The 12,420-nt window shown below is 40.0% G+C and overlaps 1 protein-coding gene across 1 annotated transcript in view; it reads left to right on the top strand.

Moving 5' to 3' along the window:
* The window catches only part of LOC110985043 (zinc finger protein 704-like), a 37,982-nt gene that overhangs the window by 20,745 nt on the left and 4,817 nt on the right, over positions 1–12,420 (top strand). The window contains exons 6-8 of the mRNA XM_022245752.2: positions 8,320–8,423; positions 11,767–12,019; positions 12,328–12,420. Coding sequence (XP_022101444.1) covers positions 8,320–8,423; positions 11,767–12,019; positions 12,328–12,420 — 450 coding nt within the window. The remainder of the gene's footprint in view (positions 1–8,319; positions 8,424–11,766; positions 12,020–12,327) is intronic.

Raw genomic sequence — 12,420 nt, forward strand, 5'->3', positions numbered from 1 at the left:
TTGACCCCTGATGGGGCACTTCTGGAACCCTTGGATAGGAAAAATAACATGTAAAGATTTTAGAATTTGTAATTTTTTTTGGTCAGTTTCTTCTTAAAAAGTCGAACTTGGAAAAAGGGCTTTGAAAAATATTTGCTAGAATATCAATTTATAGAAACTGATAAATTACCTGATCTAAAAGAGAAATATCCTGTCAAAAATTGACCCATCACTTCCGAAATTCTAAAATACATGAAGAACAGTGCAATGCAGCAGTCTCGTATGCAGATGAACATATACGGTTTGAAATGTTATGGTAGCCTACAGGTAAAGCCAAAATAAAAACAGATCAAAATATTATACACACTTTGATAATTTATAAGGTAAACTTAAAGCAATGTTCTACTTTTACAAAAAATTCTAAAATTTTATCTAACCTTTGCTGACAACAACTGCGTGATGTCAACTCAACGGAATCTGGAACCCATGGACTGCAGATAGGTAAATATTTGCAAGGTTGTACAATCTCGTTTTCAAGAAAGCACGGCGAGTGAAAACAAACGTGCACGAAAAAGGAGACCTAGGTACGATATCGCCGGAAGTGAAAGGTCATTAATAAAATTCGTTTCTCCGGGTGACTTTTCCAAAATATTACTTGAGGAAGACAAAGGTAAAATGCCAACATGAGTGTTTCATGGGGTGGTTTCAGTAAGGAATTATTTTTCCAAATATTATCCAACGTGATAGGATGGCCCAATGTAAAATCCCTATACGAGGACCACGCAAGGGTTCCGGCAGCTCGCTGCATGACCTTTTACTTTCAGGCTCTTTTGCTGCATTACTACCTTTTACCCTGTTATGGTAAAACCAAGGACTTCATGTTTTTTTCTGCTGGCTTGAGATCGCTCTCAATAAAACCTAATTCTATTCTCTTCAGGACAAAATCTGTGCACGCTAATTAGGAATAATAGTAATGGAGGTAATAAGGTAATTTTGGTATCCCCCTGAAAGATAAGCTTTGCTGTGTGTAAGAATAAATCAGACATCTTGGGAGACAAAAAACACATTTTAAATCAGTGATCCATTTATGAGGCAACTGACCTATTTCAGCAGCATTCAGCTGCCCTGAATGCTACACAAACACAGGATGTTTGGCCATAAATCATTTCTACTGAAAGGGTTTTTTCATTATCAGTTGTGAAACTTCCTCGGGAATGTTGTGGATACCATTATGTTTTATTTGCACAATCGGGACTCTGGTTTGGTGATAACAGAGGTTAGGTAGTCCCCGTGCTTCTAATGGTACAGTCCATGCTGCTGTTGTACCATTTGTGTCGTGAGATAAGGGACAAGGTAGTTCCATTCCTGAGAGCGTTGTTTTGGGTGAATGGCTTATTTGAGGGGCTATTGACATACTGAAGCTTATTTTTGCACAAATTCAGTGTCATTGTAGCCACATCTCAACATATTCAAGTAATGTAGTGTATTTATTAACGTTCACATATGGACAATGTGCTGTTACTGTGATTGGACGTCCTCCCCAGTGACTGTAGCTCCTACTATTTGTAGCTGCTAGTTGTAGCTCCAACTAAAACTGCTAGACCATTCATGAATTCTGTAATTCAGATTAATTAGTCAAGACAAGGTCCCAAAATAGTGTTTTGAGCACACACCATTGATAATGTAGTTTCAATGTATTGCCCCTAAGTAAGTAATTGACCACCCCTGTTTTTAAGTGGTACAAACTTGCAATAACTCTTCATGGCCAATGTAAGTCAAAACCCATAGGGTGAAATAATTTACTCAAGGAGGGATGGAACTGTAGCTTGGTTGAGATTGGTCATTTACTTGTGTTTACAAATCTTGAGTAAAAATGACCAAATCTGCCATCATGAACCACAACATCCAACTCACAAAATAGAAATGGTTTCCAGTGGAAATGGACTTAATATTGAGGTATGCTTGAAATACACAAATAGAAGAATAATGACTAACTCAATCATCATACCTGTCATTTTTGGCCCTCTTTAATAATAACCACTTTCTAATTCTCACACATCACAGCTTTGATACATGTATCTACCAGCTCCATGGCCCCTGGGAATGGCATACTGTAGGTTAGATCAGAGGGGCCAGAACCAATTCACTGAACAGCAACAACAAAGTGTTTTACATACGAATCAGTGGGGTGCAGGTACTGAATGGAATAGCCCCAGGGGTCTTCCCTTTAAGCAGGTGGTGTTTATTTTTAACCCAGCACAAGTAAAATAATTGTGCTACATTGTATTACAATGTAGTACTATTTATGCTTCAGTGGTACATGTAGAGCATATGTTGTATGTGTACTTAAGGTGAATAGACCTTTTTCATTCTAATTCATTCTGAAAAGGAGTAAAGATATGTGTAGAAATAGATTTTGCTGCAGGCAATTTTTGATTTATTAGGAGGTTTACTGTTGATTGACTACAGTCACATGACGACATATCCTGAAATGGTTGGTTTGCCTTGCTTTGTAAGTTTGTATGGGCTGTTGGTTGTGGATAAGTGAAGCCATTGAATTAGGAAACATGCTTGTAGACTCTAATATCACCAGTACTCATTGGTTGATACCATGAAGCCCCATGCTGTTACAAACCTTCTTCGTGAGCTTCACCTTCTTAGGGAATAATTTAGGTCACAGAAACAAAACACAGTACATGTACATGAATAGGGAAAAAGGAATTTCAGCAAAACTAAAACAAACAGTAAGTAATGAGTAACCCGAACAAGTTGCAGTAAAAAAGGTTGCCTTCCTCCTCTTGTAGAAATTTGTTTTCCAGTCACTTGGAGTTTTTGTTTCTGTTTTGACAAAGAATTCTAGTTCATAATAGTCATTTATCAGTCCTTGTGTTGGTTAGGAAAGCAAGTGTTGGCTGTTCTGTATATGTACAATCCATCTCCAGGGTTTCCTGTCCTTGGTGGGTTTTCAGCCAGGGCACTTGCCAACACCAGTCAGCAGGTGGTGTTATGTAATGCCAAGTGCTGTAGGCCAACCTTGGATAGATGGTGGGATCATAGCTCCATGGTTAGATCATAGAGCTATGGTCAGATCAAAGGATCTGATTGAAATATTAATAACAGACTGCATGTAGAGTTTATGGGGGGTTAGAGTTGTAAGGAGCAGGTGAGGTTATGTAATAGTTGTTATGACATGAATGGATGACCTTAGCTCAATGTAGATAATCACAAAGACATGCAGAATTTAAAAGATTGGCAATTGATGCACAAAATAACACATGCAATACAAAGACAGTCTATTTCAAAACTTGGATTTACAGGTATTGCCTGTAGCATAGGACGCTTGCAAGACCATGGCATGATGGCAAGTTATTCTCCAAGCCCCTGCTGGGGAGTGGATTGAATTATGTAATCCATGCATACTAAGTGTGCCTCTATGCCAGAGTTGTCATACCATTTAATGACCTTTGTGGAATGACATGACTGCAAAGCAAGTTAGGCCTGAATACGGGCTGATGACTACCGAGATGTTTGTGTCATCAATAGCTGTGGATTCTTCTCTGTGTAAAAGCTCAGATCCGAGCAGGTGAAATGAACAGATTGATAAACACTGTGTTCAAATCCAATCTGAATGCTACAGTTTAAGGCCTCTCTGTTGAAAGGTGATGTCCTTAAAAACCATACTATGAGAGTTTCTGTAAACCCTTCATGAACTGGATCAAAAGTTGTGCTGTAATTTTCCATTATGCTAGTTCAACCGCAGAAGCTAGGATCATTGAGCTATGCTAGGATAAACTGCATTCGGTATCGGAATCACAAACTAAGGAAGTACCCCTTAATTTTCCACGCTGAAGGAAGGGTTAGGTTGGGAGGGGACCTAACTTGCCCCGGGAGGGCAATGAGGTAATGATTCCGAGAATCTCCTGGAGAACAGAGCTGACTCATGGTTGCTTAGATGAGACACAGCATCAGCGCTGCACTGATTGACAGAAAAAAAAGAAAGAAGTTTCAGATTTCGGGAGTCCAAGAATATTATATTCATTGGCAAATACTGACGGATGAATCTGCATACAAAATCTGCACGTAGGCCACGCACTTGAAGTAACCCAGCAAACAAGGGAGATGTGAGATTAAGTCATAGGTCTGTAAAGAGCTGGGAACTGTTGAATGAAGGCTCTTGATGTATACAGTGAAGGAGGCGATAATGAAAGCACCAAGCGTCTATGCTGCTCTGGTCGCTCTGCCAGAAAGCTGGAGATCAGAGCCAGCCGCTAATGTTGTTAGAATCTTTGTGCAGTGACATTCCCTGAAAGAGAGGCACACAACTACCCCCACCCCCCCCTCCATGCATCTGCCCGATTCCCTCACTCACAGAATTTTTTAGAGAAGACAACAGACTAAACAGAGATCAAGGTTTGTCTCAACTGACCCCCCTCTGTTGCCTCCACCTCCAGAACGGGACCCTAATTATGCTGCCGATCTTTAATCCAGACACAAAATGAAGGAACACCAACACCAGTGCCTCATGTTGAGTAGTTCACAGAAACGTCTGAAGGCAACTTATTTTTGCTCAGATTTACTTGTGGAGCAACCCTGCACCTTGTCCTTCAAGATCTTGATCTTGATTTGTTTTTTTGAGGGGGGTGGGTTGGGAGTTGCCCATCTTTTATTGTGCATAAGATATCTGTACTCGGTCAGTACTTTACTCACACCAGACAGGGTTGGAGGTTGAACGGATAGTGAGGTAAATAGGTAATCAAGTCAATGGCATGTAGGGATTATTACTGTTCTATAGGAATTGCTGAATGTAGCTCTGGTTCCACTTTTAATTCCTGTCCACCTAATTATCATAAAGCATAGAAGATAGCCTCAATACATTTCATGTAACATATAAAAAAACTTGGCTTCAAGAGCAGTCCAGTGAAAAAGCTAAACCATCTGCTGCCAACTCAAATTCCAAATACTTTAAGTTGACCTTGTAGTCTAGACGGCAATTTTCTCGATCAATTAATCCAATTTGATGGCAAAAACAAAAATATACAATCTTCTTGTTCGTAAAAATTTAATAATTAAAGTTGAAACCAAGGCTATTTGAGGATTGCTTTTATGGGGTTGTGTGTCCAAAGTAGTTAGATCACAGCGTCTGTGCCTCCTGGCATGGTGACCAATTACTCAAACAAAACTAATCCCAAGGCCACCAGTACTCAACTTGGTTTTTCATACTAATATGCGAGTAGAATTGACAAGGGCGGAGGTTGATTGGTTGATTTGATTTTTTTTGCATATTACACTACAGGGGATGGGAAGGTAATTTCTGAAAGAAAAGAACATGTCTATCCTTGTTACGGTTTAAACTTTAATATTTACCAGTAGCAATGAATAATTTACATTAACCTCAGTATTCTGCAGAGGTAATTACTCTGAAAATAAAAGATAAGATGTCACTTGGGGCAAAAAGCTAGTTATGTAATGTGTATTTTGAGAGGTTTGTCCTTGATATGATTGGTGATGATAATTAAAGGGCTTGGTGCTTGACCAGTGGTTTATACATTACAGAAGTACTGAGAATACACCAGCAAACTCCAACGCAATCAAGAAAGCAATCCATTATGGTGAAGCAATTACGGCGGCATGAAAAAAAGGGAATTTCTGTGAAATCGGGGACCCGGCTGACAAGGACTGTCTAAAGGAAATTATGATGCTCTTGTTGTAATTGGATTGTAAATAGGAAAGAGGTAGGGGGTTGTGGTCAGGAGGTTGAAAACTTGAAACCTTGATTAGGCAATAAGGTCTGACTGTTGCATTTACAGGGTGTATTGTAATATCTGATTAAAGTCCCTGGGCTTTTGAAATGGAGACAAAATATAGATGAACCCAGAGGCAGTCAAATCTATAATCACGACGCCTTACGCCCTGCCTAACTATCTGTACATCACTTGATTGGATATTTATATGACACTGATAGACTCATCTGTCATTTGCTGATAAGTTGCTGAAATTTGATTTGAATTAAAACATTAAGATTCATGATCAACAGGGAATTAGTTTCTCAATTTTTTGAATGATGTGAATAAACCCAAACCAACTTACACCTTAGTCAAGCCAGTAACCCTGTTAATATCTTCCATTACTAGCAGCTTGTAGTTCAAGTTCCCACCATCTTGTACAATTTATTACACCCACGAGTGTACTTGTATGGGCGTCATCTACACTTATAATGTGATTTCCTTTAATAAGTGGAGTTTCTGATGCAGCAGAATCTGTTATTTTTTAGTTGCCATGGTAATATGTAGTCAACGCTTGCATGACTCGCCAAGCAGATGTAATTTACATAATTGAAATCCATGAGATACCATCATTGTAGAACACGCAATGAAAAAAGAAATTACTGTCTTAATGGATGGAACCTGGCAGTGGTAGGCTTTATTTCAAAACAACAGTTACCTTCAATGATCGTGATATATATTCGCATCCAACACTAATTAGTTGCAATAAGTTTTAATGGCAGCAATTTCAAAGATATACTTGGAGGGACAATTGATTTATTTTATGCTTTGTAATGTAATACACGGTATTCACGGTATTATGTAATAGTTGATGAGATGCATAATTTAGTTGCTGAATGTGTTGAGGACAGCTGGACGTTTTCCACACTTACAAAGCTGACTATCAACAAAGTGGCTACAGTTAATGTATTATGCATGATTCATATGGCACATCTGATTAGTTTCAAAGTACAGTGCTATCATTTATAAAATGTTTTATTAATGATTGAGGTAGGCCCCCTAGATTGCTGTTAATTTTTTTAAATCTATCTAATTCTTGAGCATATGCGGGGAAACTGAAGTCGACTTAGTCTTCGCACAAAAAATGCAAACCTGGGGAGCGCTCATAGCTCGATATTAAACGCAATACTGCGCGGAGTAGATGTTTGCGTACTATTATCAATAATATATGAGGTGTAATGCCAATACCCCCTCAATGTATTGCACAATTCAATGCACTCCCTGCTTACTGTAGACAAAGTAAACCTGGTTACATTGAAAAGGTTGCCACCCCACACCACATGTACATGCCATTAATTCATTATCCCAGGATGTCTTTACCAAGCAGATGAAGCTGTTGAATTATTGTCATAGTCTTCCCTCAAGTACAAATCCAACTTAACTGATACATTGAAAAAAATTAAGGTGGCTTTCCCGTCTCAAAGTCACGAATGACAATAGGACCAAGATCACCAGTAGTAATATGGAGAATCTCGGAACCAAATATAATGCTGTTATTCTGATAGGGACTGGGAGTTATTTTCAGCTGGGAAAACAGCAATTTCACACTTCTGAGAATGAAGCCTCAATAACTGGAGTGCCCCTTTAAATCTTTTGGGCCAGCAGGGATTATTCCAAGGGATGAAAGGTCCCCAAGGGAGTTTGTGTTAAGCAGCTGCATCAATCATAGTGCTCTGCTCATGTAGAATAAATTCCCAGGGTTCTTTGATACCGAAATGCAGGCCCTGAAGAGTACTTCATTGCTTGCTCTTGTGCTGTTTCTCTGATCACGTCATTATCTTTTCATGGTGCGAGGTGCAAACCATGTTTCAAGCTTTGGTAGTGAAATAAAGCCGAGCCATTAAGAAACGTCCACAAGGCCATTAGTGCTGGTGTAAAATAAGGGCAGGTAAAATGAGAAAGTCTGAACAAATGAATATTACTCATTTGACCCATGTTTGTATAAGCATGAGGGTTATCTGGCATGCTGTAAAAAACATAACTGGCGCTGGTTAAGTTTGTCAGAATACATGACGAGATAAAATGATTCATGGTATTTCTGCTCTTGTGAGGTCTAATTTCATGGAACTCCATTGAGGTTTGGTCTCAGTCAGGAGTACAAATTGGGCATTTTGGTGTTCTGAAGACGGTTATTAATGTCCACAACATGCCCTTACAATGGACACCCCCTGAAGCCGGGAATAGCTTTTTCCATGTTTCATGGTATTTATATTGGAATCAAGATTTCAAGGCCCAATTTAGATATTCTAAAAAAAAAAGTGTTTTATGTCCTAAGGATTTGTGTGATGCAAGTTCACATTTTAATGGCTTTCAGGAGACAGCTTTACATACAACCTGGCCACCTCAGAGATAATGGACTATGGCTAGATATAATTAAAGTCTATTGGAAATGCATGAAGCCACAATCTGGTGGTTTCTAGAGGCAGGTGTGTATGTTCAGCTTTAGTTCAGTTTTTTTGGAAATCAAGTCAGGGTCAAACCACCACAGATTTTCAGTCCTGTAGACTTGGTAAACGTCTGACCACATTGTCTATTATTTTTCTGCATTGTTGTTCAGGTCGCTCCAACCAGGACAATGTACAAGTGCACATGGCCAGGGTGTGGCAAAAAGCTAAGCAGAGTGCAAGGTATTGAGAAACACATCCGCAGCCAACATCTCAGGTAAGGTGGAGCTCACCCATAGAGGCCCCAAGAGGATCTTGTAACTGACGTCTTTACAAAGAGCAAGTCAAAAGCAATTGCCTAAATAACCAGTGGCTGGTTGGAGACGTGCAGTTTTTCACTTGGAAGCTACATGTTATATTGGGCTGCATTGAAAACTTACGGCTGTGCCCTGGCCAGCAGAAACACTTATGTCTATGGAAGGGAACTGGCTAGTGGCTATAGCCACTTTCCATAGAAACGTGTGCAATGTCAGCCACTGCCAGAAATTTTGGATGCAGCTTTCCATGTGAATAACTCAGTCCAGCTGTGGTCCCCATATCAACATGAACCTTCGTAGTCTTGGTTCCCATCTGCACACTGAAACATGCATTTCTGTTGATGACCAGTGATGCCGCCTATTAACACTTGATAGACAAGAATACATCCAAATCTGTTACCTAGGGCTGGGACTATGTATTCACCTGTTGGGCATGCACAGGGACATGGTGATAGTAGACATAGCCATAGCCCTCGAAGTCTGTTTCTGACAGCCGCAGTTTGAAATGGTTGACTTGTCCAACCATCAGCTACCATGCCTTTTCGTCATAACAAAACTGATCGTGCATAGCACTAAACATAACCCAAAAGGACTGTATCAAGCCTAGCACTAAACATAACCCAAAAGGACTATATCAAGCCTAGCACTAAACATAACCCAAAAGGACTGTATCAAGCCTAGCACTAAACATAACCCAAAAGGACTATATCAAGCCTGGGCTGTTTTCCAATATTTAACTTCGTCTCCATTTCAGGCTTCATGTAGGAAACCAATCCTCGATTGTGGGCTTGAAGCATTTAACGTAAATTGAAGTACTGTAATGTTCGGCTCTTTTGCATCTTACTTGATGTTTTGTGGTACCATCAGACTTACTATTGCGCTTACAACCTCAACGTCAGGAAGTAAAAAAAACAGTTGAAGCCTGAGACGGAGCCCAAGTCGAGTATTGGAAAACGGCCCTGAATTCTATCTCGTCATGAATCCTACTCATGACAGTGGGATGGCTGTTTTGTTACCAAAACCACATGTAAGGATTCCGAACAAACTCTCCAGGTTCATTTCCTGTTACCACTGCACTAAATCCCACGATACGTGCGTGTTTTGAGATCTAAGAACAAAGATTTACCCAAAGACAACTTTAGTTCATATACCTGCCCATGAAGTTGATGAGAGAAAATATAATTAATCAGCTGCAAGTTTAATAAAAAAAATCTGTGAGTGGACACTCTTGAAAAAGTAATGAATTACAGATGAAGTGTACTGGTAGATCAGAACTGGCAGGCATTCAGGGCACATTTTCAGGCCTAAAAGCCAGGAGGCTCTTATGATAGTGGCATATAGCCATCAGATGAGATGAATTCTTGGTAAAATGAGATACACTCCAGAGAGTTGGCAAATATTTTGATGGGGGGAGAGTCTTCCTAAGTGCCCCTCCAAAGCCCAGGGCCAGGGAAAGTCAATAGATACGATCTGGAGGCTAGGAATTCCAGATGCTAAGGTTCCCATAGGATTGTTGTATGTTTGGACCAGTCTATGAACATAATGGGGAGGCGAGATAGTTATTTGTCCAGAAAGGTGTTGACGCATTGGCAGGTACCACATTTTGGACCCTGTGTTCGTGGTGGAATTTGTCTCTGGTTGGCTTGTTAATCAATCTCAGCTGCTAGAAGGTTAGTTGTATTGCTGGCTGGTTGGCTAAATGGCATGATGAATGCAGTGGTTGCTTGATTGTTGACTGATTAGATGTGTGGTTAATTGCTTCCGTTCCTAGTTGTCTGGTTATGAAGTGGGAGCTTCTTGGATTAGTTTTCTTTTGAGCTGTTGAAATTGTTACTGAAAGAACCTGAACCAAAACAGTGAATAACTGGTGGTTATGGCTTGATTAATTTAAGTAGGGTTATAATTTGACTCCTCTTTTGTAAAGGAATCTGTGAATGAAAACTTAGATCAGGGTACCTTTCTGTTTTGTTGAGACACTGTCAATTGGGTCATACGTGCTAGGCCTTCCTTTGATGTCGGGACTTCTAGAAAGTTAATGACCTCAACCATAACCACCTTTCCCCCCATGAAAAGAAAAAGGCCAGTCAACTGAAGATTTAAGTTCAAACAAGCAATACAAGAAAATGCACACAATTGATAAGCACACATGTAACTTGGACTTTGTATGCAGTGGCCAGACAGACGTAAACACTTGAATTAGAGCAAACAGCAATATTTCAGAGGATAATGCAACCTGGAATGATAGTATCATGAGATAGTTTAACATTTATAGACTACTGGCAATGCAGAAATAATTGGCTGAAGAAATTGCTGATTTTCAGGGTTGAAGTATAAGGTTGTTGCCAGGATGTTATTGAGGTACCTGTAGCTGGTCCACGGCGCCAATGATTCTTAAGGGGTGGACTGTTTGGATGTTAAACACTGACACCCAACACTATCAACAATATCAACATTTGAACAGTAGACAGTAGATTCAATAAGCACACATTTTATAGTTACATATATCTTAAGGTCTGTCCAACTGTGCATCTAAGGCTAGTTCTAAGATGGACAGTTGGCTCATTGGCTGCGTCCTAACTGGATTTGGAATATGATGCAATTCTGTTTGGGTTCTGAATCATGTTATCAACCTCAGGTTTTCAAGCTATAACGAACATGATGGGGTCCACTCTAAATGTTTCGTTACATCGGTCGTTGCAATAGCGAAATTAACAGCTGAATGTTCCGTTGCCATGTTGAATAGTGCCCTCTCTTGTCTAACTGAAGTGCACCCTCTTGTGATACTATGATTTGCTGAATTCGCGTTTGAGGTTTTTAGAAATGTATCTGTTAATTATTTTTGTTTTTTATTAAATCTTGAGTCACAAACTTGATATTTAGTTTATCCTAAAAGTCGTGAAGCTACTGCTCAGGATCGATCTTTGATGCTTGCTGTGGCGAATCTTGGTTGATTTTCAACTGCATAATGTTTGATAGGTTTTGTGCACAAAATATTGGGAGCCAAGGATGACATTTGGTACAGCCGAATGTTCAATATAGCGGTGCTCGGTATAGCGACGTTCCACTATAATGAAGTATGCAAGTTGTGTTACACAGAACTCTGAAAAAATACGGAGTACCCTCAGCTGGCCACTAGTAAGCTGCCCTGAGATATCAAATGCAGGACCAGCAAGTATACTTCATTTTGATCTAGATCAATTACATTTTGCACATCATGTCAAACGGGACAACATCTTTTCAAGATCTTATTCAATCTTGACATGTGGAGGATCAATTACTGATTGTTTTTCTCTTCGTCCACAGGACGAAAGACACCAACAGCAGCTGTAGCGACCATGAAGAAGAGTTTTACTATACAGAGGTGGAGACCACGGTAGACAGCATGTCGGACATGTTTGCTGACATGAACACCTCCTCCCCACCCCCAGCTCCTGGTCCAACCGACATGGTGAGACACACTCGTGAAGACCTTCGAGACAATAACGGCAACAATATGATGTGCCTAGATAGAGTGATGGCCCAGATGGAGTCTGTGCCCGAGAATAGCATGACCATGGTGAGAGAGAGTGTCAAGTTTTAGTAGAATGCACATAATCAATTTCCAGTAGAATGTGCATAATCAATTTCCAGTAGAATGTGCATAATCAATTTTGTGTAGAATGCACGCGGCCAGTTTTCAGCAGAATGTGCACAATTTTTTCATTTATAGCTTCCTAAAATTTCACTCATTCTTGTAGAGTCCGCATTAGAGAGGTTATTTTACTTGTCAGGTTGCTCTTGAAAACTCCATGAGCCGCTTTAAAAAATGTGCCTGGGAAGAATTTGTTTAAGTGCTAAAAGATGTTTCCTCCTGTTTTTTTCCAGGTTGCACCACACGGTCAGGTCCCACAGCAAACCACCTTCACCTGGCAGACGACCCATCCTGCGAGTGCCACCCTCTTCCAGACAAATGGACAG

The sequence above is a fragment of the Acanthaster planci genome, linkage group LG02 (assembly GCF_054643075.1).
Source record: "Acanthaster planci isolate LZ-2023a linkage group LG02, COTS_SCS, whole genome shotgun sequence".
Classification (NCBI taxonomy): domain Eukaryota; kingdom Metazoa; phylum Echinodermata; class Asteroidea; order Valvatida; family Acanthasteridae; genus Acanthaster; species Acanthaster planci.